General features: G+C 39.5%; 1 protein-coding gene across 1 annotated transcript in view; it reads left to right on the top strand.

Moving 5' to 3' along the window:
* Positions 1–27882, top strand: part of ATP9B (ATPase phospholipid transporting 9B (putative)) — a 245998-nt gene that overhangs the window by 30805 nt on the left and 187311 nt on the right. Inside the window, exons 4-6 of the mRNA XM_018553011.1 lie at positions 2791–2904; positions 5567–5675; positions 17282–17340. Coding sequence (XP_018408513.1) covers positions 2791–2904; positions 5567–5675; positions 17282–17340 — 282 coding nt within the window. The remainder of the gene's footprint in view (positions 1–2790; positions 2905–5566; positions 5676–17281; positions 17341–27882) is intronic.

The following is a 27882-nucleotide window of genomic DNA, read 5'->3' as shown; positions in this document are numbered from 1 at the left end:
GTGATTGATTCTCCATTAAGGAAACCTATGTTTTTTGGCCGTCATGGCTTTCATTTTTGTCGGAGATGCATAGCCGGTAAGACTGGGGAATAGTAGTACAGGTATAAAATATGAGATAAAGAACCTCATATCATGTAATACTACCCATGTTACCTACCTGCTGGAATGTCCGTGCGGTCTCCAATACGTGAGAAAGACTATGAGAAAAGTGTCAGTGAGTGTAAGGCAATATATAAATAATATTTAGAAAGGCTATGAAAAACATAGTTTATCACATCATTCTATGGAAGTGCATAACAAAAACCCAAGGGGGATGAAATCTTGTGGTATAGATAAAATATATAAGCATGGGAGGGGTTCTGATCTGAAAAAAGAGCTCTCTCAAAATGATGTAGAAACAGTTTAGGAACTTGACACTTTATACCCTAAAGGTTTGAAAATATACATAGATTTGAGTTGTTTTATAGCAAATTATTGAATTATAATAGGAGTTGCGTAGTTTTGGATGTTTGTTTTAGTGCATTTATGGCCACAGCAGTTTTATTTTTCCTGGAGTTTTGTATTGTTTATAGTGTGCTGTTTGGATGGCATTGCTCTCTTTTGTACGACTTTTTATGGTTTCCTGTATGCGTTCCACATACATGTGTACATGTGTTGCGTCTATTTATGGCATAATGCCCGTCCATATATGTATATATGATAGTACCACATACTGAGTTCTATATATGCATATTTTGTATGATTTATATTTACCTTGTAATGTTTTATGTAGTTTTTATATTGTATGCAGTGAGTTTTATAGCCCTGGTCTATATTTTATAAGATATGTGTAGCGGGCATAGCAGGGCTGCTATGCTCAAGGATTTGTGCAGTGGGTGGAGTAGGATTAATGTATTCAATGGGAGAGTCCTAGGAAAGTATTTGTTTAGCTGAGTGAGGATGGATAGTGCTCACACCGTTGCTGATGACATCTCTATTGACGAAGCGCTTTGAGCGGGTCTGAGCACTGTCACGCATAGACGAGCGGCGGACATACTGTTCGGGGACTACATCCAGAATTAAGCGATTTTTGCGCCTTACCATAATACAGATATACATTCATCTCTTTGATGGGTGTGGAGTAATATGTGACAAGGAGGACTGATGCCAGGGAGGAGACCTGGAGTGTTTTGGCTTCACTTGGGGTTCGGACTCTTTACCTTCTTATGTAAGAGATAACATATCATTTGGTGAGTGTTTGCCCATAAGGCTTAGGATTTTTTTTTCCACAGAGGATTCTATCTTGGTGGTTCACAATATCACTGGCATTTTAAAGTGGAATGATAAATACATTTGTATATAGGACTATCTTATACTAAAAAATATATGTTTTCACGTGTGATTTTTTTATTTGGTTTTACTGTGATTTGTCTGTGAATGCGGATTTTGTTATTTTGTGTTTATATTATTTGAAGCATTTATTGTTCACATTCACGTGGGTGATGAGCCATTTTAGGGGGTTATTATTTAACAATTTATGGTTTTAGGGTTTTTAGCTCTGCATTTAGGATAATTGTCTTTATATACTATGGTATTTATACAGCAGTTGTTTGAGGGTAGTCACATTTTTAGTAGGTAGCTCACACTTTGGATTTATTTACTGCTTTTCTGATGCCAACTTCTGTCGTAAGGTTCTTCAGGCAGCTCAGTCAGCTGTATTGAGCCCCTTATGTTGTCCTGTTGTTCACGTCGCTGTTTGCAGTTTTGCCCACCCCTCAGTTGGACTGCTTTTCAACATCTCTATATACTTGAATTACATCCTGTGTGCTTCAATGTACAATTAAGAAAATAGGGCTTTTGACTTACCATAAAATTATTTTCTTAGCGTATACTAAGGGACACCGGTAAGTCAAAAATCCTATTTTTATTAAGTTTTTTATATACTGAATACAGCAAATTAAATTACAGTGTGTAGTATTAACAGTAACATGGGGAGTGTGATACTACAAAGTATACAATACATGGGAGGTTAAAATAAAGAAGTTTAACAGTTGATCAGATAACCCAGATGTTGGATTAGAAAGTGTAAGGATATAATTTATCTTGTACTATATTTTACGTAAGTTTTATTGATGTCTGCTTTAAAGAAAAATCCAACAACATGATTAGTATATTGGCCATTGGGGAAAGACATGTGTTAGACAACTCTGGAATTTTGAGAAAGCTGGTTGGATGACCAGTGAAACGTCTTCAAGAAAAATGCAGCAAGTCCAGTTGCCTTGACCTAATGTTTACAGATAACCCTGGAATTTGCAACCAGTATATTGACAATAGAAATTAAAAAAAAAAAAATTATTTCTGAATTTTGATGTTTGGGTCTTGACTGTTACGGTGTCCATAGACATGAAGTGACCATCAACTATCCAGCACTTTACTGTCAGGCTAGAAAACTTTCATATATCAATGCACAATCTGCCTTGCTGACTGATTTCAGGGGAAGAGTTGAGTGGCCACTTTCGAGCTTCAATGCCAATCACTATTGTTTCCCTCTGATAAGAATACTTGTGTGTTTAGTACTTGGTGCGTACACATACATATTCAGCTAATACAAGCATGCATTCTTATACAATAATTCTAAAACACGTCTCCTAAATATAGGCACCTTTGGACTTTGTACTCTGATTAGTTTCTTCTAAGCTCATACTGGTGTTGCCATATATAGTTATACATAAAATATATAATAGTAGTTTGATAAATACTTTTTGTTTGTTCCTGTAGTTGTGAGTAATTTTCTTTTTGTCTTTTTTTAAGGTTTTATATCAACAATTCAAATTTTTCTTGAATCTGTATTTTCTGGTAGTGTCCTGTTCACAGTTTGTACCTGCTCTGAAAATAGGCTACCTATACACCTACTGGGCACCACTGGTAAGTACCTCTTGTCTCACTTTTTTAATACATTGGTTATTAAAAGGATAGAAAATATATTTTGTACCCTTGTTCTAGACCAGGGATCGTGTGTATTGTATTTAGCTATTGTACTAAATAATTATTTTGACTCAAACAATAAAGAGTTAACTAGACATATTATAACCCATTAGGGAAAGGTTTTTGTGTACCAGATTACTGTATCTACTGTTTTACTTGTCCTGAGTCAGACACTTTGACCTTTGTATTGATCATTTATAATATGCTGTTTTAGTAAATTGGATTTAGTCAGAGGCATGTTTGTAGTTTGTTTTTTTATTATTTTAATTTTTATGCTGATTAACAGCAAATTTAGAAACAAATGACAAAGAACATTGTGTGAACAGCTGCCTACTGTTTAATACAAGGTTTGGGTTCATTTAAAACAAGATGATCCCAAGAAATATGTAGGTTAAGTGTTAGAACAAAAGTGCCATGGTGATTCACATTTTGGTTGAAGCACACAGTTTTTGTAAATCTGGACATAATGTTTTCTTAAAGCACAATGGCTCCTCTTTTTGTTATTTGTGTGAAAGAGCAGGGGAGTGGTAATACCTCTCTCTTTCGTTGCTTCCCATTGTAATTCTTCACCTGTTGGGGTTCACTGACTTAAAGTAGAACCAAAGCCAAAGCTGCTTTTTTGTTTTTGTTTCGGATAGAGTAAGGGAAGCTTTTTTACCATCCGTGTTGCACTGGGGAGATTTCCCTTCACATCCTGTCTGTTGGCCACAACAGGAAATGACGTGAGGGAAATTCCTGGTGGTCATCAGGATCACTGGACCTAGTGTCCCCATTGTAACATTTCCTATCCATTCTTGTTCTTGTGGGAACCCAACATTTGAGATTTTCTTTTACATTCACTTCCAGTGATAACATTTACCTGGACAAATACAGAGGGTGAATCACCCTAATGGGCACCCAGAGCAATAAAAACCTGACAGGTCTTCTAATCCTTCTCAGCTCTATGCAAAACTAAACAAAGTTTCATCAAAGTTTCACTTGTTGGGGTGCAAGTTTGGAATCAAAGAAACATAAGCCTGTGAATGAAGCAAGTTTCTACTTGTCCGTGCCAATACATTTCTGATTGTGTAGAAAAGCGTGCCCTCGGCTGGTGCTGCGGCTCCTCCTGATGACACCTACGTAGCTACTATGTCCCGCAGTAACTAGAGGTGAGCAGAAGGAACCACTAGTTGGTCGGGGAGCACACTATTCAACACACCAGAGGTGTCAAATAGTATTGTTTTAAAGGCCCACCTGAAAATTAAACTTTTTTTAGTTTTTTTTTTAAAGTTTTTATTACCGTCTCTGTCCTCATTGAGATTTGCCCTCACGTCCTGTGTCAGGATATTCTATTTGCGTTAAGGTGTAACAAGGTATCACCAGGACAGGAATTGAGGAAAATCTCCCCAGTGGGCTGTCAATAGTGCTTAATGATATAAAATTAAAAAAGGACCTTAAACCAAGAAACTCGCAGTCTATATCCATACTGCCATATTTTTAGCATTATAAAGAACAATCATTTAAACATTCTTTTGGGACCGTTGTTTTACTTAATGCAACATTTGGTAATAAATAGAGCCCTGTGTATGCACACATGTGGAACTTTTTTACTGATAAATGTGAATAATTTTTAAGGGTAAAGAAAACATTAGGCATATTTATATTCTAACCAGTTTCTTCGCACTTCACTGGCTGCACCGTTTACAAATATGACAGTCAGGAAAGCATGGATCTGTAAAACTCGGACACCTGGATGGTTTCAGCATATTGAAGAAGAAAGGAAAATAAGAAACCCAAATGTATGCAGGAAGTTCCATTAATGATAACTATGATTAAAAATGTTCCTAAAGCGACTTTGTCACTTACCCAAAATTCCTTAAAAATGTCATGTCTGCAAACAAGCATAGGAATTCTTACTCCTTCTGCTGCCTTCGCAACGGAACGCTGCTCCAATGCAAAGAAATCCTTGAGTGAATTCTCTCCTTAAACCCACACTTCCAAACCCACACTGGCATTCTTACTGTAAAGCAGCGCTTTAATTGAGCAACTGAGGCTTTGCCATGGCCCTAGTTACCCATTGAAACAGGGAGAGATTAGTAACAGGGAGATACCCAGTGCATATCCAGGACCCAGGTATCCAGTGGTATGATAGGACTATTGTCATCAAAGAATAATTTTACATTGTATTGATGTTGTCCAGGTACATTAAACCATGATGGTTGGTGCTGAGGCACCACAAGCAAAAAAAAACAATTTTTCATGTTGAATAAGATTTTAAACCCGTCAGCATTTTATTCTTGTGTCCACATGAGGGGAATTTTCTGTAATTTTCGTGCCCAAGTGACAGGCACCTGTCAGGACAGGGAGAGAAGAGAATGCCCTCGGTGGGGACACAGGCAGCATTTAAAATCTTTATAAAGTTCATACCGTTCTCTAATCTAACCGAAAATTAGATGAAATGTTTTGGTAAAGGTTGAGTTTTAATCCATGCCATTACTGCGATGTATGTTTACAGTATTTAATTATAATGTGTCTAATTATGTGCAACTTATTTGTTAGTTTTCAAAGTGGTTTTTAAAATGCTCACCAGACAAATTATCATGTGTGTTTCTGTATATTTCAGGGGTTTGTTCTTACAGTTACAATGGTAAGAGAAGCAGTTGATGAGTATCGTAGATTCAAACGGGACAAAGAAATGAATTCCCAGCTATACAGCAAGCTTACCATTAGAGGTTAGTAATGTTTTCTCTGGTTATTTTACTTTTGAGGAAGAGCTCCAGACCATTGAGAATGCATAATGTATGTCAACTGTGGGTCAACTTTTACTGTCCTTGGGAAAGAAATTGAAAATTTTTTCTCAGCACAACATACTGTAGTGAACAAACATGAACTATATAAAGCTATACTATGCTGTTGATTAATGAATTAGTAACTTTGCTTGCTTTAATTGATGCAATCTGTGCCATCAGTCAGCATTATGTAATAGGGTAGGGGAATAGAGGCAAAATGTTCCAGATTGTCAGAATCTGAGCTGCAGGTTAGTTCCACTGCCTTTGTCGGGAAAGGGGTAAAGTCTGAATTAATTGTATTTTGTTATCTCGGGTCCTGATTCGTTTTAAATTATGTCCTTCTTTTCCATTACGCCGTAGTTAATGTTTATGTTTGTTTTAGGACTGTCAGCTGTAGCTGCTGAGATGGGTCTATTGTGGTTTATGAGTGTACAGTGTACAGATAGCTTTGGCATATCTTGTACACCCTGGCCGCCTTCCCCTTTGTGAACACTGTACCGGGAGAATCCACCTTGACAGTTGGGTCCTGATTTCTACTGCATTTCTTTTACCTAGCCTTTAAACTTTTTGCATTAGTTTTTTTGCTAGTGGCTTAGGAGTTTGTAAGCTTTTTCCTCAGCTCTACGGAGAAAAACCATATTAAACTATTTAACTGGGTCATTGATAAATGTTACATGCTCTATATTATTTCCAATCGGATTGCCACAGTACGCTCTGCTATGCGTCTAGAAGATTGGTCTGCTGAACCAGGAAGTTATGATGTTTGTATAAAAGGAACTTCTTTATTTTATATACAACATGTCATTAAAATATTCAAGTAAAAAACATCAAATTCATGGAATGATGATTGTGGCTACAATGTATATATGTATATCACCCTCATCCATAGAGATAGTATTTGTGCCAAAAATGAGCCACCTTGCCCAGTATGCCTGTTAAAATCAGGGGGGCGAAACACAACAGCGCTAAGAGTATCTCATGCAAAATGTAATAACTGCTCTACATTAAGAGGGTTATTCACAAAGCTAGCCGAAGGATCTTTCAGCTAGCTTCGGCCGCCGGAGCCCTTCGGTTTAGTAGAACCGAAGGGCTGCTGTATGGGCTATTCACTATAGCCCATACAGCTCCCGAAGCTGGCCGAGTGGCTCAGCCGAAAGCCGAAACGGGCCGAAAGCCTCGCAACTGTCAGCTGGGCGGTTACCTGGGGATGCTGGACTGTCATTAAACAATGACAACTTGGCGGTGCCGGCCGTGACGCCACTGCTGGCTCCGCACAATTGTTTTTCATTGGCTGGACTCTAGCAGGTCCCGGCCAATAAGAAACCGTTGGGCAGAGCTAGCTGCCACTGCTAGCTCCGCCCCAATTATTTCTTTTATTTTTTTTATTTTTTCAATAGTCTTTAATTTTTTTCTTTTTAAATATCTTTTTTTTTAAATGTATCATTTATTTACATTTTTTAAAACTTTTTTTTTTCTACTTTTTTCACAGTTTTTTTCTATTCTGCTGGGTAGCACGGAGGTACCGAGCAGAATATTCGCGCTGCTACCGATCAGCGGCATTCGGCTATTCACTCACTGATGTTCGGCCCCTAATGAGAAGAGGAAGAAACGGCAGCGAGTAGCCTGCCGGAGGTTCGGCTCAGCCGGTCCAGATGTTGGATCGGCTGAGTCAAACTCCTTTTTCACTTCAGCGTAGTCGAACATGCTGAGCATGTTCGGCTAAACCGAAGCCAGCAGAAGCAAGCCGATGTACGGTTGATTGTACGACTGAAATCAGCTGTACAAGCCTGAAGTGAATAGCTGAACAGTGTTCGGCTCACTTCACTTTGGGTGGGTTATTCACTCGGCTGCCTTTGGCAGCTTTGTGAATAACCCTTTAACCACTTGAAGTCCACGGTGTTAAACCCCCTTCCTGCCCAGGCCATTTTTCAGTATTCAGCGCTGTGGTACTTTGACTGATATTTATTCCGTCATGCAACGCTGTACTGAAATGAATTTTATACCATTTTTTGGGGACAGATAGAGCTTTTTTTTGGTGGTATTTAATCACCACTGGGATTTTTATTTTTTACTATATTAAGGAAAAATTACAGAAACTTAAAAAAAAAAACGTTTCCCTATATTAAATTATAAAACATTTATTATTACCCAATTTTTTGGTAAAATATAAAAGGCGGGGTCACGTCGGGTAAAAAGACACCAAACATGTCAAGCCTCAAAATTGTGTGCACGCGCGAAACCTCAAAAAACTACAATACCCAAAATTGGCCATAGGCGACGCTTTAAAAGCTTCTACCACTCATCAGTTAGTGTTATCAGTGATTGATGGCCCTAAAATTATTGCTCACACTCCTACGTTTGCGGCGATATTTAACATGTGTAGCGCAATGTCGTTTTCGCGCGCTGACGCATCTGCTTATTTACGTTTATATGTGCGTAAACGTGGGGGAATTAAACTTTTTTTTTTTTATATGCGACTTATTTTTTTAAACTTTTTTTATTTATATTTATTTATTGTTTTATACTTCTTGTTATTGCTCTTACATCGGGGGATAACAATCTCCCTATATAATAGCAAAGACACACTGACAGGTCCTCTTTATGGAGACATTGGGGGTCTCTAGGACCCCTAGTGTCACCTGGGGACCCTAAAAGAAGCTGATGAAGCAGGGATCTGCTTCATCAGCTTCTTTTCTCTGGCTACAGCAGCCAGATGACTGACAGGTGATTGTGGAAGTGATGTAATACACATCACTTCTTCATTCAGACCTAGGAGGAAGATGCTGATCTTCCTCCCATCTTACCTCCTGACTCCCTAGATGGCGGCACCCGCGATCGCGCGCATGGGGGGGGCCTCCGAAATTCACGCCATACAACCGATCGGCGGCTATAGAGCCGCTGATTGGTTGTATGTGAAACAGGCGGCAATGGCTGTAAAGAATGGGCAGGTTTTTCCTGCCCGGGGGCGCGCAAGCAGGAAAAAAATGCCGGGCGGACGGCAGGAGGTTAAGTGTGCCAACAGCATATGAAAAAGCAGAAGAGCCTGATTGTTGGTGATAAAGTAGAAAAGTGGATCACATACAAGCCCGTGTGAGAGGAGGTGGGCTCTCCCTCTCAACGCCAATCCACTTTTAAACACACACGAGCTGAGATGATGATGCTTCTATGGTGGCTGTGCATGCTCAGTATTGCCCCCTCTTTCCCCACACATGTACAGTAAAGTATGTCTGTTGCAGCAATATGGTGTTGATATACCATGCATGCACAATAACATGCCAGCTCTGAGGCCAAAAATTGAGCTGCGATGTGGCCAATAGCATTTAATACTGACCGCTTCAGTCTTCAACAAAATGGCATTCCATCCATGGTGTACATTTTATAAATGGTGTTAAGCGGTGCAGAAATGCTGCATTTTTACACAACCATACCGCAGTGTGATGGTGTGAATAGGACACACAAAATTCAATTGTTTTCCATTTGCACTTGTGTTGAGCCTGCGTTGGACATCTGAATGAGCCCAATTACCAAAAAATTAGAAAAAAAAAATCTATATATGATTATATATACCCCAATGCTGCCGTGTGTTGTAACACTTTATTCTGCGCTGTGTTGCATAAAAATTCAGACATGCCGTCTGCATTTGTATGCAAAACACATCAACACACTTGTATGGTGTGAACAGGGCACATAGAGGACAGTTGTTTCCTCCGTGTCCTTGCACTGAGCCTGTGTTGATCTAGATGATCAACGCACTTAAACGCACCTGGTGTCAGCGAGCACTTAGTTTTGCGGCTGCAGAGGTTAATACAAAATTGTTTGCAATGAAAATAAATCATATATTTTTATTGTGCAAAAAAATACCTCTAATTAGCTTTATTATATTAATACTAATGTTTAAGGGGCTTTCTATAATACAATTAAAAATAAAATAGGGCTTTCTATGTGTTTTCAATTTAAATTCATGTATGTGGGAAGAATAACATATGACCTTTCTATCAGAAGTTTCCTCCCAGGAATATCTGTGTGCATCCCTGAAAAGCCTTCCCTGCTCTTCTCTACAGCCTTTTCTCCTCATATCATGGCGATATTTCATTTCTCTGCTGCTTATCATAGTATATCATGGTGATAAATTGGCCATTTAAACAGGCTCAAAAGCAGTCAAACCATGATAAAGCAGGATTTAAAGTTTGTCTTGGCTAAGTTGGCCAGATTTTGGTGTGTTATTTTAAATAAAAGTTTGGTTATTTTATTATATTGGCTTGGAGTTTTTGTTAAATCCAACGAATTACAATGTCTAATATAATACATACATTTATAAAAATTTTTTTTTTTTATAAATGAAAAAAGATGGAAAAAAAAGTCATTTTCGGTTTTGGCCTGAAAAATTCTGCTGTGGGAGGTACGTTGCCGCTGCCATTCATTTCAATGGCGCCCCACAATGACATGCGTTCCATTGTGGTGCGATTGCAAAGAATTGTGTATGCAGTTTTATTCTGAAGTAAACTTTGTTTGTAACACTCCAATTGTGTATTTTACTTTAAATTAAGGATGATGTTAATTTTTTTTTTATATGATTAATCGAAAAAATAATCGGCCAATTAATCGATTATGAAAATAATCGTTAGTTGCAGCCCTACGAACCCCACACTCTCACCACTTTTTAATTATCCACCCCCTTTTCTCACCACTTTGCCAGGCCCCCTCCTCTGGTTTGTTACTATCTGCTGTCCTCACTCTCATTTAAGGACACAATGAAGATCGGAAGATTTTTAACGCAGGGTTATACGACCACCTGCACCATTAGGACTCTAGGATCAAAATGCAAAGAGCAGCTTAGGAACAGCTCTGCTGCTGGCCAACTATACTCCCCCCACCACCATTTTCTAACACAGCCTCAGTTTATGCCTAGAATCAAGAAGTTAGGACCTAAGTATCCATTCTGTGATTCTCTTTTCCTTGCAGATGGGTCTTGTTCCGCACTTACGTTCTGGGTCTGATAGTGATCTCCTTCAAGGCGGTTCCATTTGTTAAACATCACTCAAAGGTCTTCAAAGGGAAATTCTTTTGAAATGGGGCAACTCCTCCTGGTCCCTAGACACAGAAATTCGGTTAGGTCAGATGGTGAGGGACTTGCTGCTGTGGTGGTTTCGGTCTCTAAAGCTGGTGCCTGGAAAATCCTACCTCCCACTTTGTTGGACGGTGGTTGTGATAGGCGCAAGACTCTATGGATGGGGAGGATCTTGGGTCAGCTCTCGACTTGTCTCGACTCAACATGTTGGAACTTTGGGCGAACCACCTGTCTCTTTGTCACTGGACCATTCAGTTGCAAGGTCAACCAGTCAGTACACAGTCAGACAATGCCATGATCATGGCCTAACTATCAGGGGAGCACCAGAAGTGCATCCATCGTGTTGGAGGTCTCCCACATTCTTTGTTGGGCAGAGGAGCACATCTCCACTCTTTCCGCAGTGTATATTCTGGGGGTGGACAACCGGTGAGCAGACTGCATTATCCATCAGATTCTGAAAACGGGAAAGTGGTCCCTTTATCTGGAGGCTTTTCGCCTTATCTGTGTACGTTGGGGATGGGGCACTCTGAATGTGGGCTTCCTGGCATCTCGATTTAATCACAAGGTAGACAGATTCAGGAGTGGATGCTCTGGTGGCTTTGTCACATCTGTACAGTATGATTCATGCATTTCCACCTCTGAAGCCCTTGTCCCATCTGCTTCACAGGCTTGAGGTGGAATGTATTCTGGTCATTCTGATAGCTCCAGAGTGGCCTTGCAGATCTTGGTATGCAGAGCTGATTCAGCTCGTTGTAAATGCTCTCTGATGCCTTTTGATTTGTCCAGACCTCCTGTCTCGTGGACCTGTATTCCACCTTTACTTTACAGTTGCTGGCTTTTGTGGCTTGGCTGCTTAAAGCATGTAAAGTTACTGCCCTAGAATTTACTATCGTAAGTGGAAAGCCGTCGTTTGCATCCCTTTTCAGTATTCAAAGATGTTGAAAAAGTTGACAGTTTCCATGGGGTGTATTCACTCTTTCACATGACCATGTGTCTGTATGTATGTGTATACATGTGTGTGTATATGTGTATTAATTCTGCTTCATTTTTAAAAGATAACTTGGAAGAGAAAGTCACCTTCAGATGGAAAAAAGAAAACAGTTTCCACTGCATTCACTAACTGTCTTCTACAAAACCTACTGTGCTAGAAGCCTTTTTTCTTAATTGAGTTTTGTAGTTAGAACTGTGCACAGAACAATTATAAAACAAAGAGTTTTCCAACGTAGCTGAAACAGAAAATAAATAAGGCGACTTTGCACTGATGCGGGCATTGTTTACCATATATGCACAGTTTTAATCTGCAAAAAAACACAACATATTATAGACCATATATGAGTCCATACACACAAAGTGTTCTCAAATTATCTGTTTTTCTTAAGTGTTTAGATTAGTTTCACTGTTGGGAGCATTTAGTTATATCAAAGTACAGCACTTATATCTTATCTCCAAGAAATTCTGAACAATTTGCAAATTACAATTGAGACATTGTTTGTCAAGTAATTTAATCTAACTATATAGAAGTGATTGCCTTATGAAACATTGGTCAATTTAGTAACCATTTTCAGAAGTGATCAGATCTTTCCTTAATGGGAAACGTTGTGTAAACCTGTGTACTCTGAATGCAAAATAGCATTTATTTAATTTGCATATTTTATGCTTACATTGAAAACAAAAAAGAGACAACTTTTATGAGTCTTAGCATGTTCAAGAGTGAGAGATCCAATTTCTTTATGCTACAGGTAGAATATTTAAACTCTTTATATGTACCAGGGCTTTGATTATTCATTTGTCCTGTCATATTAATCACCAAAAAGACAAAATGCCATTTTTATAAATCATTTAATGACAAAGGAAAGAGGCAAGGATCTCAGCAAAGTTCAGGCACACCTTCTCTGCATGCTATGAGCACAGGAAAATTCAGGTAAGACCACATGAAAAAGTCAAATGGTTTCTTACATTTATTCTTTGAAACAATAACATAAATTCTTCCTTCACAGAGTACGTGGTCAAAATATAAAGTTTTCAGCTTCCTGTCCAACAGTTTTGCATTGAACGTTCCTTGTCTTAGTTTTTTTTTTTTTTTTTACCTTCCATTTTTTTACCTTCCAAACTTGTATTTAAAGCATAATTAAATTAGCGAGCAGTTGAAATATGCAAGAACTAAGGCGTTACCTAAAAGGTAATTACTTACCTGTGTCTCAGCCGCTCGCTCCCGTCTGAAGATCTAGAGCTTCTTGAGTGGCCAAGTAGGAGAATGGGGAGGGCGCATGTGCAGTAGAGATCTTCAGCAGGGAAAAGAGGAGAGATACAGTGGAGCTGAATGCACGCAGCCGTGAGCGTGCACGTCGGAGAGACTCCGTGGGACAGGAAGAGACAACAGTCTGCGTTGGATCAGAGACCGGCACCAGTGCTGGAGAGATTGCTGAATACAAGTGGAAGGCAGAAGATGATCGTCACAAGAGGCATCATTTAAGGTAAGTCCTTAAAGCAGCATGGCGGGGGGGGGGGGGGGAGAAAAATAATTGTGACGTTAATGTCCCTTTAAGTCCCCTATATGAGGAATTCTCACAAGCCACAGGGCAATGTTGTCCTCTGTAGTGTCTCTGTAAATTAATGAACAATAAAAGTTACAAATTCTCACTCATTTTCCAAGTGATGACCACAAAATAGTAAACCCAGGTGCAGGACTTCTGCAGTGTTCTGACAGCTTTATTGGTATTGTGCAGTTAATTTACTAGAGCTCTTCGTGAATCTTCACCAGGCAAAGAGAACGTTAGGGTTGAGGAATCAACAGAAATATGAATATATATCCAGAGAGTTTGTGTAAGCGAAATGAAAACAGGAAAATTGTTTATTTATCACTGGTTAGAAAATAAACTTGGAGGTCTACTGCAGCCAGGGGTGTGTAATGGTCTGCTTGCTGTTTGCACTTTATGTGATGTGGATAACAAACTGGTTGCTATTGTTATCATTGTTCATAGGTCAGAATTGTTTGGATTGCACTACTGATTGAAAGCTCACATTGTTTCTGGAGGATTGCACTGATTTGTATTTTGCACTTTTTTGCACTTCAAAGTTGTTAAAAATCTGGTTGCTATCAGTTAAAACTTACTTATGATTCACAATTACACTTTGCACTTCAGTCCTTTTTTAGATGTATATAATTATCTATATATTTAATAGATGGCTTAGCGAGTGTATATTACCTATCTTTGAACATAATTGTTATTTTTAATATCACGTATATGAGTTATTTGCTGAGTTTTACACATTTATTCTTCATACTTTTAACACTTTGTATATTTATTTTGTATTAGTGTCTGACTTGTCTGAAGACTAGAGGGTTGCTCTGATTTATAGCCTATGTTAGACGTGGGCTGGTATCTCCTAAGTAGACCCCCCATACGTTGTGTAGTCAAACAAGGCACACAACAAAGAGGTGTTAGAGTAATATAAAACTCTCTATTTTTTTTTCAATATTGAATCCATATCAACAAATATACATTACTCAGCAAAGTATGTCTTTGCATACAGTCATCATGTTTCCAAACAGCTGGATCCAAGTCTCTCAGCTCTGCTTCCCTTAACTTCCTGTCCAGTACTAGATCACAAAAGACAGAGCAGTCTCCTACAGATATCCATCTACTAGCTTAGAGAAGAATCAAGGGAAGAACAAGGAGTGGGGAACAAGGGAAAGGGGATGGGATTGCCCTTGCTGAGCCTGTGTGTTTGCTAAAGCTATGCACAGCATATTATCACACACAAGAGTGACTCCATAGGACCCTGCAAGGTAAAGGGGACCATCTGATTCTGTAGGAAGCTAAAACCTTCATCATCAAGAAGCAGCATCCATTGTAAATGATTTAATCAGCATTTGAAATAGCTTAAAAACTTTCTTACTTTAATATGACTTTAATCTTACCTTAGCTCTGTGAAAAGTCTTTAAAGTCTGTGTAGCTTACTCATTCACAGGCTTTGACACATCAGTAACATACCATTAATTATAGTTTATGAATGACATATTATCAGTTTTCTCTTTGTCTTTTATAACAGGAGTAACTGGAAGTGAATATACTGGAAATCCATATTCACTATTAAGTTTTGGTGGTTGTCATTATACTAGTCATGTTTATTTCTTTGAATTACATCACAGAACCCCAAGTTAATAATTTTGGGATGTCAATTTATTTCACTTCATGGGATTCCATTTACTCACCTTTTGATATCAAATTTGTTTGCCTTGTATTGAGTAACATATATATCTCAAGACTTGTTTTTCAATATTAAGAGTTTCGGTGTAATGTTCTCTTGCACATAAGAAATATTTATTAGTTTTTCAACTGCAATGAAAACTGCAATGCTTTTTTTCCAGTGACTGTAATGAATTACTATTGACGCTTATTTCAGTGCTTGAATTCTGCATATTGCTGTAGGCTAGAGGTCTACGTCTTGGTGGACCATAAAGTCTGGATGTGCAGCTACCACTGACAGCTTTGAACTTTTTTATTGGTAATTACACAGCTGGTGAAGAATGCATTTCTTTTGAGATGTTTTCAAAGAAAAAAAATATAGTTCACTAAAATCTTTGCACTGACAACTATATGTATTGGTTTTTTTTTGCAGCACTGCTTTCATCCAGTTAAAGCAACTCTGCATTAATTGCATATTTACTCCTATTCTAGTAAAGCTTCCTTTCTGAATTTCTAATATGTTTAACAAAGAAAATGAATGAACCCTTCAATAATCATTGGGATATATTTATAAAACATACGGTGGCAGGCATACGTGCTGAAAAATCTGTTGGCACTTAGTATTCCTTTAAGTCAGTCCAGATGTACCTGGTTCATATCATTAGAATAAAGAAACATGTTTTTATTTTTTCTTTCCCCTTCAAAATTGTCCAGTAAGTTATCATTCTTTCTGAGTGTGGGTAATTTATTTTTTTCAAATCCTAAAATATAATTGTTCACTGGTGATTTGAACAGATTTCCTTTTATTTTTATTAGCACTTTGATATATTCAGAAATACCAAGCAACTTTTTAAATATAAGAAAGACAAATCCTCCTGTTGCATGGGAGCCCAGTCACAATCAACACTAGTGTGGGACCACCTCTTGTGGCACATGCTCAGTCATCCTCATGCTTCAACAGCATTCTGATGATGACCTGCTATAAGTAACTGTTTTACTTTTAATTGTCACCTGGCATACAATGTCACTGTCACTAAGTGTCACACTCAGTGACAGCGATATACTTTGAACATCACTGTCTTGAGGTGGTTAAAAATTACTATGTAATACTATGTATAAAAATATATTTAAATATATAATTTTATTTGTTACATTTATTTTTTATTTGTTTACATTTTGTTATTTTTTTACACTTTTTACTATTTTTAAAAAAACATTTTTTACATTTTTATTTTTTTAAATTTAATTATATCATACAGTCATTGGGCATTAATCTCACTATTACTGCTTGATAAATTAATTAATTTTTGGTTATTATTAGGCTGCTTCAAACTTAAGAACAGCCAATAATAGCCTTAGTGACACTGATCCTGAAGTATTTCAGGATCTGGTATGACTGTCAGTCACTGCTCTGCTCCCCGCAGGGATTCCCCTTCCCCTCTCCGATCCTCCAGCGCTGAGTGGAGGAACGAACGGGGGATGGGGCGGGCACAGCTGGCTCTGACTCTACATAGGCAGAGCCAGCTGTCTCCCACGCAGCTCGGTGGATCACGACATTATTGTCGGGATCCGTCCCAGCTGCGGCGCTCTCAGTATATAGCGGGCAATAGCTCCCTATATACTGAGCTTTGGGTCATGGGAAGACCTCTTCCCGTGACCCTAAAGAGAACTATGGGGAAAGACACCTACCCCATAATTCTCTTTTAACTAATTTGAATTAATATTCTTTCATCCCACCTATTTGATATCCAAGCGGGCAGAGTTCAAACCAAGGTGCACATGTGCTTACAAATGTTTGGGGTATGGGGCTCTTTATTCTGAAGGTTTTGTTAGTTAGAGAACATTTGTAATTATTGGTATAAAGTAACAATCTCTTTTTAAGTTGCAAAAGAGTTTAATACTTTAGCAAACCTTTGCCATTTATCTGCTAGCTATAGGGGAATTCCTACAAATCAAGTCTTTATGAAAGAAAACTTATTTAATTGTTGAAACACATGTAAGGATTTTAATAATAAAATAACCTTTATTGACTGGCTTTTGAAATGCTTACTGTTTAAGTGTTTCATATACTATTTGGCGTCTTTTCAACTTAATGTGAATTTGTAAACTTTGTAAGACAAAACTTGAGCCAGTGTGATGTTTTATATAAACAGAATGCCACATAACCAAAGGGAGCAATTAACATGATAAAATATGCTATATAAATATGTGAATTGTGTTTCTGTCTTTGTCTTCCAGATACATATGCATATTCATGGCTTGGTTTTCAGATGTTGTGTTATTTCTTGTAGGTAAAGTGCAAGTAAAAAGTTCAGATATCCAAGTTGGAGACCTGATTATAGTGGAAAAGGTAATAACTTCAGTTCGCTGTTAACCATGTAGTATATTTTGTCAGATATTATTTGAACTGGGTCAGAGATGTCGTCAAATGATGTGTGACAGGTGGATTGTGGTGTACAAAAATAAATGCATGCAGGATTTTTTAGTTTGGAACAAAGGTTACTGAACTGACTACCACACAAACACATTCCCTTTCCAGTATCCCTGTTTTTCCAAATCTTGCACGTTTCATCACTTTCTATGCCTTGAGAACTTGTCTGCTTCCTACTGCATGTTTTTGTTGGCCAGGTAAACGTTCTATCTTAAGTAGGTTTACACAGGTAGATTTTCAAAAAAGCCCATCGGAGCATTTGATAATGCCATCAGAGATTTGCCGATTGTCGTTCGGAATTTCGTTTAATTTTCTTTCTAATTTTCAACATGCTTCTTTTAATTTGTCATCACTGTGGTCGAAATTGATAATCGATTTGTCCCCATCAAGTACTAGAAAGCCGAACGAACATTCCCAAATCAATTTAGTCCATTCTAAATTCTAACCATGTATACCCTACTTTAGTGATGGACAGTAGAAACTTGTAGAAGGAGGAAGGCGAACTCTCATACATAGATGCATCAAAATGGTATGTTGGCAAACTCTGGAATTCTTGGCACCCTGGAGGTTTGATGGGGCTCTAAATGCACCTAGTTATGCCTGCACTCTGGTGCTGTAGCTTTAGTATCATTAGAGATTTTCTTAAATTCATGATTTATAGAATGCTGTCATTCTGCTAGAAAGTAGGGATGCACCAATACCATTTTTTTCCAGACCGAGTATGACTACCGATATTTTTAAGTTCTCACCGATACCAATTGCCGATACTTTTTTTAGTGTCGTGACAGTTTTTTAAAAACAATACAGACTAATGGTTTTAGGACAGTGGTGGAGCGCCAGTGCCCGGTCGCACCTGCAAACACTGCACCCCTGGTAGTTCTGCCACTCACGCCAAGCTGTAGAGGACTCCAAATCCCAGCAACACATTATAAAACACACTGTACTTCTGCTCTGGGGTGCTTGCTTGCCTGATGTCTCGGGCGGAGGTCTTAAAAGGGGTGCAGAGGGTCTTAAAAGGGGTGCGGCGGGTCTCAGGGAGGGTGCGGAGGGTCTCGGGATCGGTGCGGAGGATCTCGGGAGGGGTGGGGAGGGTTTCACAGCACCTGACCCCTAAAAAGCTGTGGGACTACAGTCCCAGCAGTGGTCTTCCAGGACTGTTAGTATCAGACTTTGCCTGGCTCCGGCTTACAATGCAGTAACAGAAGTAAACAATAATAATGACAGCTTGTGCTGGCAGCAGCTGCACACTGCAGCACACTGGATGGTGCCCCTGTCACCAGTGTCCCCATCGGGACCGGGGTGGGAGAGGACACAAAGGGACAAATATGGAAATCAGACTAGTTTAACTGAAACCCTACCTCCCCTGCATCTTACTGCATGGTAAGCCCCACATACGCAGTGTCAGTGCTCTCAAGGAGGGGTCCGGAGGGTATGGGAGGCGGGTGCGTGCGTCAGAATGGCTGCGGCAGTCAGAAGGGCTGTGGGCGCTTTCTCTGCAGGCGGGCGGATACGTGAGGCGGAAGTGCTGTGAGGTCCTCAGAAGGCTGCTGTGAGGTCCCCAGCAAGAGCGGGACCTTGCGGCAGCCAAAGCTATTTAAAAATGTAAAGCGCCGATATCCGCAATTAGTATTAGGGTTTTTGTACGAGTACTCTTGAAAATGCCCAGTATCGGCACCAGTGCATCGCTACTGGAAACCAATAGTTGCATAGCAATTATATAAGTTATGTTTTTAGAATAAGTTTAGTGTTCCATAAAATGTGAGATCAAACACCTTCAATTTCTAGCTGCTATTTCTTGTACCATCTTTAAATTTGTTTGAGCCTACTTTTGATCCACATCATAATGTCTAAAGTGACTGTGGTGGTCATTCAAATACATAGCAATTATCATTTTCGGACGTAGTCGCACCCGATGCATGTTTGTGGTTGCATGTGTGTGTATGTGGGGGCGGGGGGACTAAAAAATTGTTTGTGTTTTCTTACATTTTTTCTTTTTATATGGTATCATGGCCCGTGCCCCCCCCGATGTGGCTTTTGGGGTTCCCCACTCTTCTGGTGAACACGGGACCATGGCAAATGGCTTCAGGATGGAGATCGTGGATCTGCCCTGTGTGATCAGTGAGACAGGAGGGCTGTGTTGGATCCTCTGTATTGGAGGGCAGGCTCCATAAAGAGAGACTGTCACCTCTAAATGCTTTCACATAGGGGTTTTTTATCCCCTGTGTGATAACAATAAAGTTAAGTGGAAAAAAAACATAAAGTATAAATTAAACAAGAATTAAAAAAAATTAAAAATGTATAAAAAATAATAAAATAAATGAAAAAAGTAATAAAGTATAAAAGATAAAATAAATAAAAATGTGAAAAAAAGTCGTAAAAAAATTATAAAATAAAAATGAAAGAAACATTTAAAATCAACCCTGCAGCCCTGCCATCTGAATGCAAATAAACGCATGCATAGGGCATTGTGTGTGTCAGTGCTGCCCCCATTCCCCTGTGTTCCATATTGTGGTAGCCGGGAAGCAGCACTCTCTAACACGCAGGGTAAAGGTCCTCGCACACCTTACGATAATCGTACGATAAGGGCGGGAAATCCCGCGATTGTACGATTATCGTAAGGTGTGTGCAAGCCGTGCGACCTCTACTACTGTAAGGTCGCACGACTTTTAACTTACGGACATCTTACGGCATGTCCGTAAGATAAAAGCTGTACAGGCCGGTGTGCGCAAGCGCACACTTCCCGTTCGGCATTGCGGTCATCGGAAGCCCGCCCCTCAGGGGGCGTGGCTTGCGATCATCGCAAGTACGATCTGCCTATGCAAGATGGGCAGATCGTACGTTTTTTTAAGTACCTTACAACCATCACAAGACAAAAGTCTTGCGATGGTTGTAAGGTGTGTGCCCAGCCTGAGTTTACTCTCTCAAGTATTTTGGGAAAATGGAATTACTCGCTCAAATCTGGCCCCCTCTCTCCCCCCCACTGCTAAACTTGCCTTTCGGTGAATGGTCCTTCCCCTCCAACAGTACGGGTGTACTATCTGTACCCCATACTGCCGACCAGCACAGCCATGCGCTATGGATTTTTAATTTTTGCTCACAAATTGCAAGCACTCGAGAAGCGCTTCGTACGGTTAAATTCGATTTTGGTTAAAACCATTTTTTGTTTCATGACAAGTAGATTGTCATGAGGGACAAGTAGATTGGGCTCCGCTTTGGACAAGTAGTTTTATGTTTTTACATTTCCACACCCCTGATAATGGCGTGGTAAATATGAAGTATGCATAAGTATATATTTCATATTTGCACATCTAAAAGTAATAGAAATTATTAAAAAAATACATTGCTTTTATAGTTTTTTTTTATACTGATTTTATTTTATTTTTTGCTTCGCCTGTCATACTTAAGACTGATTGCCAAGTATAAAGACCACCTGATCATTAGTGGTGTCTCATGCGATGTAAATTAATGTGCCCAATGTAAGGAAATGAAAATATTTATGCCACATGTAAACAGTGCTAATAGCTGCAGGAGCGGACTCCTGTAGCAAGAACCTGTGAATTCTTGCGGGAGGAATAACAGGTGGATCAGTACAGCTGCAGCCTCTATGCCCGTTCAAGTAAATGACAGACTGACATCAGCTGCATCTGTCTGTGGCGGTCAGCATGTAATTGTAGATGGAGCGAATACCTGCGGTTAGTGCCCATGGACACATTTGAATTTGCTATAAGCATGTGGCCTTATGAAGTCCTTAGTAATCCTTTGTTTTCAAAAGTTCTGTTAACATCTGTATACTGTAATGTGCAAGTAGTCTCATGTTTTCTATTATGAGTCGCCATTATTGCAATGGCAAATGAGCTGATCTTAGCATTTGACTGGAAGATGCATCAACCGCATTTCAGCAGTGAAATTAATGAGTCATTTCAGAGGACGATCCATATGTTTACAACTAAAGCAAACAGTCTGTGTGAAGTGTTCAATTTTCATGCCACAAAGAAAAGCCTCAGTATTAAGCACCTGGTTATTTTTCAAGCCAATCTAAGATCCTAATTACTAGGGGAGATATAATAGTGCATGGCTGACTTTGATTGTATATTAAACAGATAGTACAGTATTCAAAATTTAGAAGAAAAAATTGTGGTGGTGTTTCTACTATATTTACAAATTTTTGGTAAACTGGTGGTAGAAGTCATGAAGAAGTTAGGTATCTGTATGTATGTAACTGTATGTGAGCAGTTTTGTAATTTCATCCGCATTTTGACTTTTTTCTTAGGCACATATCTTAGTGCAAAGCTTACTGAATACCCAAATAAAAAGTCACCCTACACAAAAGGGATTTTTCAGTTTAGCTAGAATTTAACCACTTGCTGACCAGATGTTTAGATCCCCTTTTATACCATTTTTTGGGGACAGATAGACCTTTCTTTTGGTGGTATTTAATCACTATATTTCGGGAAAATTCCTGAAATAGTTTTTTTTACATTGTTAGGAAACAATTATTATTACCCAATTATTTTGGTAAAATATAAAAGACGGGGTCACGTCGGGTAAATAGACACCAAACATGTCATGCTTAAAACCCGCGAAATCGCAAAAAACTACCATATTCAAAATTAACCATAGGCGACGCTTTTACAGCTCATCAGTTTAGTATTATCAGTGATTGATGACCCTAGAATGATTGCTCTCACTGCGACGTTCGATATGTAACATGTGCGGCGTAATGGGCGCAATCGTCGTTTTCGCAGGGTGGGAACTTTAAAAAAAAAAATGGAATTCTTTTTTATGTGTAAATTTAAATTTTTTGGGTTGAAACTTTACATTTTTTTCACTTAACTTTATTGCTATCAGATAGGGGGCTAAGAAACCCCCTTATGTGATAAGCCCGCACGGCGCGCCCGAGTGGGCGGGGTTAACAGGCCATGTATACACAGCCTGTTACATCCAGGAAGCTGCCGGCCGGCCGTATATGTACAACGGCCGGCCGGGAAGCAGTTAAATGGTTCAGCCATCTACAACTTTCAGACTATAGTGGCAAGGTCTTTCAACAGTATGTTCTGGCTCCATTGTTGGCTACCTTGAAGTCTCCAGTGTCCCTAATTATCTTTTGGTGTTCTCAATTAAAAATAAAGTGAGTAGGATCCCTTTGAAATGGCTGCTGCAGGTGTGCAGACCCAGCAGTGAAAGAGGAACTTTACCCATATTTTCAAAATAACAAACAAATAACAACAAGGGTACCTTTTAGAAATGTTTAGTAATGACAATCTACAAACACATACTTCTAGATAATTACCTTTTTTTAAATATTTTTGCATACTTTATTTCACTTTTCTTCCCCAGTCTTCTGACATTGACCATTTTAACTAAGGGCAGGTTACTAAAACTCCCTTTATTTCCTGGAACTCTGGCACATGTGACTAGGACATGTGACCATGCGCATTATTGAGGGGAGAAAAATGCCTTTCCCTTAGATCTCATGAGATTGCAGACAAGATTTCCCAGCAATACTCTGCTGATGTAACCTTCCCAGGATGCAATGCTTGGGCACATTTACATAATTTGTGCCAAGTGGACCAGAAAGTAGAAAAAAAAGAAATTGTAAGTAAAATAAAAATATGTTTGTTTAGGTAATGAATGTAAGATGATTTCATATCAGTATGCAGAATTGTACGCTGATGTGATTTTTTTGTCAAAGGAAGTAAAGGTCTACTTTAAAGCCCAGAGGTCCAATTCGTGGGGTCCCCTGGAGGTATAGAATAACCATAAGTAGTTTGGGGTGGACTGACCAGAGGTAGATATATATTTAGGCACTACAAAGTTCCATCAAGTGAAATGAAATTAGGTAAAGGCATTAATGCACCAGTATATGTAGTGTTCCATTGATTCCTAAAGACTTCAGAATACAACCTCATACCTACTATCTGGCACCAGTGTATAACTGCACCCACCCAAAGGTACATTCCAGTACATCAAAACAAAAGGTGTCAAGTCTTGCAGTTTGTTTTCTTTAAAAATCAGCCACAGTCTGAAAGTAGGAAACTTGCTTTCTGCGGAGAAGCAGTAGTCTCTTTGCAAAGGTCCGACATGCCCCTTGCCTAGTCAGAGCCAGAGCTCCCCACTCAGCTGGTAGCATGAGCTTTGCTTGATTGAAAAGCTATAAGTCTGACACTGTAGAGGGGTGTTAGACCTCTGCAATGAGATCCCTGCTTCCCCAGAGAGGACAAGGGCCCCACTTCTTAGCTACTGGCAAGGCTTTTGTACTTTGTAAGGCCCGGTTCACACCTGGGCGTTTTGTAGCGCGTTCCAACGCTCTGCAAAATGCTCAAACACCGAAATCCCATTATTTCCTATGGGCATGGTTCACACCTGGGTGTATTACAGACTGTATGAACGCGCTACAAAACGCCCTACGCCCAAAGAAGTACAGGAGCTTCTTTGGGGCGTTTTTGTCGCGTGTTTCCATTGGGATACAGCCAGGTAGCCCTCGGAAATGCGCGTCTGTCGCACGGTTTTTACCGCGAATCACTGTAAAAATGCGCGGCACGAAACTCGCGACAAACGTGCTTTATTCGATACACCTAGGTGTGAACCCAGCCTAAGACATTGAACAACTTTTGTTTTGATGCACCTGCAATGTGTTCAGCTCATTTAAACTTAAAGTTAATTGGTGTACAATATTATGAAAACTGGGGATAACTTCTGATTTGATTTTCATATTGATATTTGCCCTTACTTGATAAAGGTCACAGTGTTAAATTATGTAAGACATTTGTAACCAACTAGCTGGATCTTAATTGCCCCCTTAATACAGTCCTAGCCTTATATTTCTGTAGTTTTTAGTTTGCATCAAAATATAGATGTTTCTGGTTGTGTGCTTATGTGCATTATCTGTTTCTTCAATTATGCTTGTGTTACAATTGTTTCAACAAATTTGAATATTATTGTTACCATTCTCTCCCTGGTTTAGTTGCATATGGGATTAGATTGTCTTTCAGAATTTTTTTTTTATCGCGTCACAGTTAGCACTACAATCAAAAAGAGCTTTACCGAAAAGAACAGATGTATAAAACATCTGTAAATGGCTGAATGCACAGTGTGCTTTTGCAGCCTTAGGTCAGCCTTTTGCACTCTCTATGAATTGGCTCTGCTAAATAAAAATACACAGCAAGAACATCTGTTACGCTTCTGCTCTCTAGCAGAGTTTTATGGTAGTTTGCTTATGATGTCATCATATAGCTTACCAGCAGATTGTATTGTCTAGTAGCCTGTGGCACATTACTTCAATTATCTACATATGACATACTATATCAAGTGTTATATTTCCTCTTACTCTGGCACCTCAGTGCTCTTGAATTGATGGTGTAAGTTACGGTAGATGGTGAAGAACACCCTTTGTAAATTAATGGATGCTAATTCTGCTCATATATCTATAAACAGAAACTGTTTTTAACTTGTTAAGAAAAAGCACCCATGCCTAGGCACATTTTTTTTTCTTTTTTTTAATGCAGCAAAGATCTAATTGTTTTCTTCAAAATAGTTTCTAAATTCCAGATGGGGTTTGACAGTCAGTTCTACCTTTAGTGATTTTTCTTAACATGTTTTAAGCTGGCATATTTCAGATATTTTTTAGTTTGGATACCTGCACAGTGAGGAGATCATTTCAGCAACTTGTCCATTTGCTATTTTTGCGAACAACAGTTGGCTTATATATTGTCCGCAACATTGAAAGTCCAGCAGCACCACAGTAGCTACATTATATTTAGTTAAAGTGTATTGAAATCCCAAAACAAAAATGTAATCTATTGCAGCTTACCAGTCCTTGTTCGGTGCTGTTTGCTTTATTTTCACCTGGTGATCTTGCCAGTAACACTCTTCCTGTGCTAGAGTGCAGGGACGTGTGGTCAGGGGAGGCAGGTGAGGCGGAGCCTCACTTAGTATTATGGAGGAAAAAGCTATCCGCTTCAAGTCTGAAGCTGACAGCTTTTTCTCCATTCAGAGCAGCTTGTAACAGGTTAAACAGAAACCTGTCATGGATGGAGTACTGCCTGTTAATTACAGGCAGTGCTGCATCCAGCTTTTGACAGGTAGTTAGGTTACACAGCAGCGGGCTTCCCCACTGCTTGTGTAACCTAAACATAGTGAGGCAAGAGCTATCACAGCCTCTACTCTTGTATTAGAGGCGTGAGCTCTGTGGATGGTTTGGACCAATGGCAATGCGCCATGGGTCCAAGCTGTCCAATGAAAAAAATAAAATAAAAACCACTAAGGCCAGCGATCTCGATACCTCAGCAGTGACGAGCAAGTGAGGGACAGGGAGGCTCCTCCCTTCCTCCTCCCCCCCTCCTCCACACTAGCCAGGGCTTCGTCAGGCTGAGGGTGGGGCTTTGGATGAATATGGGCGGGGCTTTGGCATGCTGGGGGTGGGGCTGGAATGCCTCACCAAGAAGCGAAGGTACCGCACATCACTGCTAGAGTGACAGCACTAACTCACATCTTTAGCGAAGCAACTTGCTACTGATTTGGATTACATACTACACCTCCTTCTCTCCTCATCTTTGTACAATAATGGGGAATTGTTCTGTAGTCCACAGAGGTGAACTGAACCAGTCTGATAACACTGCTTGATTTGTTGGCTTCAATTAGAAGACTCTCTACTATCAACAGCTGCCCGAGTGAGCTTTTATCAGTGCTGTCAGGTCCAGTACTTTGTATGTCACTGGGCTGATCATTCATTCATGAAACCTCACTCAGTGCTGCAGGGCTGTATTATATCTGCCGGGCTGTATATTTCAGTGCTGTTGAGGCAGTGTGATAGGGCTGCCAGTGCCCTATATGTGTACTAGCAGCCAGCAGCTCTATCACACAGTCCTGTAGTGCTGATTGTTTTCATAATAGTAAAAGAACCATCAGCGAAGAGGGGGGGGGTCGGAGTTCAGTGCTGGCTGTACTGCCCCTCATGGGAATGCCCATATTTTAGGCTCCAGACTGGGGTGCATTAATATAAATAAAGAGAGGCTTTTTTTCCACAATAGGGCCACCGATCTGAACAGGCCCAAGTGATGTATGAATTTGCCCCTCTAGGGGCTAAAATAAAAATTTAATATTTGTTTGTGTGACTTCTTTTAATCCTGGAAGCTCTTCCAGCCAGCCAATGTCCACAAAATGTCATGGAGAGAACATATATGTTCTCTCCATGACATTTTTCATGTCAGCAGTGACACCCTCACTGTGTTTGAATGAGGACAGGTCCCCACTATTCAGGACAGGACAGTTTGTTTTTTCCCTGAGTATTCTTTGTTAAGCGTTATGACCAGGGCTTTGGCAATTTATCTGACCCTGTCCCTGAATTTTGTTATGCTGTTACCTATGGCTGTGCCTGGGATTTGAACCTGTTGTGGCTCATAGTACTTGCTGTTTTTGTTTTAATCATCATCTTCTTTCAAATTTGCAGAGCAATCTGGCTTCAATTTTGGTTGTCAGCACAACAGTGTAAGAAGGGCTTGTTGTGACTATCCTTCGTAGAAGACAGTCTTTTGGGTTTTTCACTGAATGATATCATGAAAAAAGCGCTGGGGGGAGGGTGAAGAGTATTCACTTGGTTCAGATCCTCAAACATAATGATTTGTGATGCAGGTTGAAAACTTTCCTTCTTACATTAAAACATTCCTTTCATTTCAAGTTCCCAAACCCACATGTCTTCTTCCATGGTACATATGGTACATGGCAAAGCACTGGCACTGGTATCTGAACATCCATAGATTGTGTTTCCGGTGCTCACTCGGGTCACTTAGGTTTCCGACACACCACTTTTGAGCAGCTGCAACACATCCACATGTCATGACCCAACGTATTTATAGAGGTATTAATAGGATATCTATTATTACAGTATACAATGCTTCATTACTGTTTAAATATTAGTATTTGGAGGGAATATGACATCATTGTGATGTCAGGAGGGTTGGGGGCAGGGATTTTGGGCTACTTCTCACTGGTTGATTTACATATGATGTTTGGTTATATAAGGTGTATTATGAGCATGTTTTGTCATATTAAACCTGATGAAGGGGACCCTGCGTGGCCCCGAAACGTTTCGGTTTGTATGTGATGATATGCGTCAGTAAAGAAGATGTACTTGTGGACACAGAAGAATGCAAATTGTCTGGCAGTATTTTCTGATAACATGCTGCATTCTTCTTGCCCTCAATTTTCACAAGATTCCCCGTGCCTTTAACCAGTTGACATCCGCGGTGTTAAACCCCCTTCCCATCCAGGTCATTTTTCAGTATTCAGCGCTGCGGTACTTTGACTGACATTTATTCCGTCATGCAGCGCTGTACTGAAATGAATTTTATACCCTTTTTTGGGGACAGATAGAGCTTTCTTTTGGTGGTATTTATTCACCACTGGGGTTTTTACTTTTTTACTATATTAAGGAAAAATCACCGAAATAAAAAAAAAAAAAAC

The sequence above is a fragment of the Nanorana parkeri genome, unplaced genomic scaffold (genome assembly GCF_000935625.1).
Source record: "Nanorana parkeri isolate BGI_ZX_2015 unplaced genomic scaffold, ASM93562v1 scaffold105, whole genome shotgun sequence".
NCBI classification, from domain to species: Eukaryota; Metazoa; Chordata; class Amphibia; order Anura; family Dicroglossidae; genus Nanorana; species Nanorana parkeri.
Note: the sequence above shows the minus strand (reverse complement) of the source record. Positions and strands in the feature narration are given on the sequence as shown.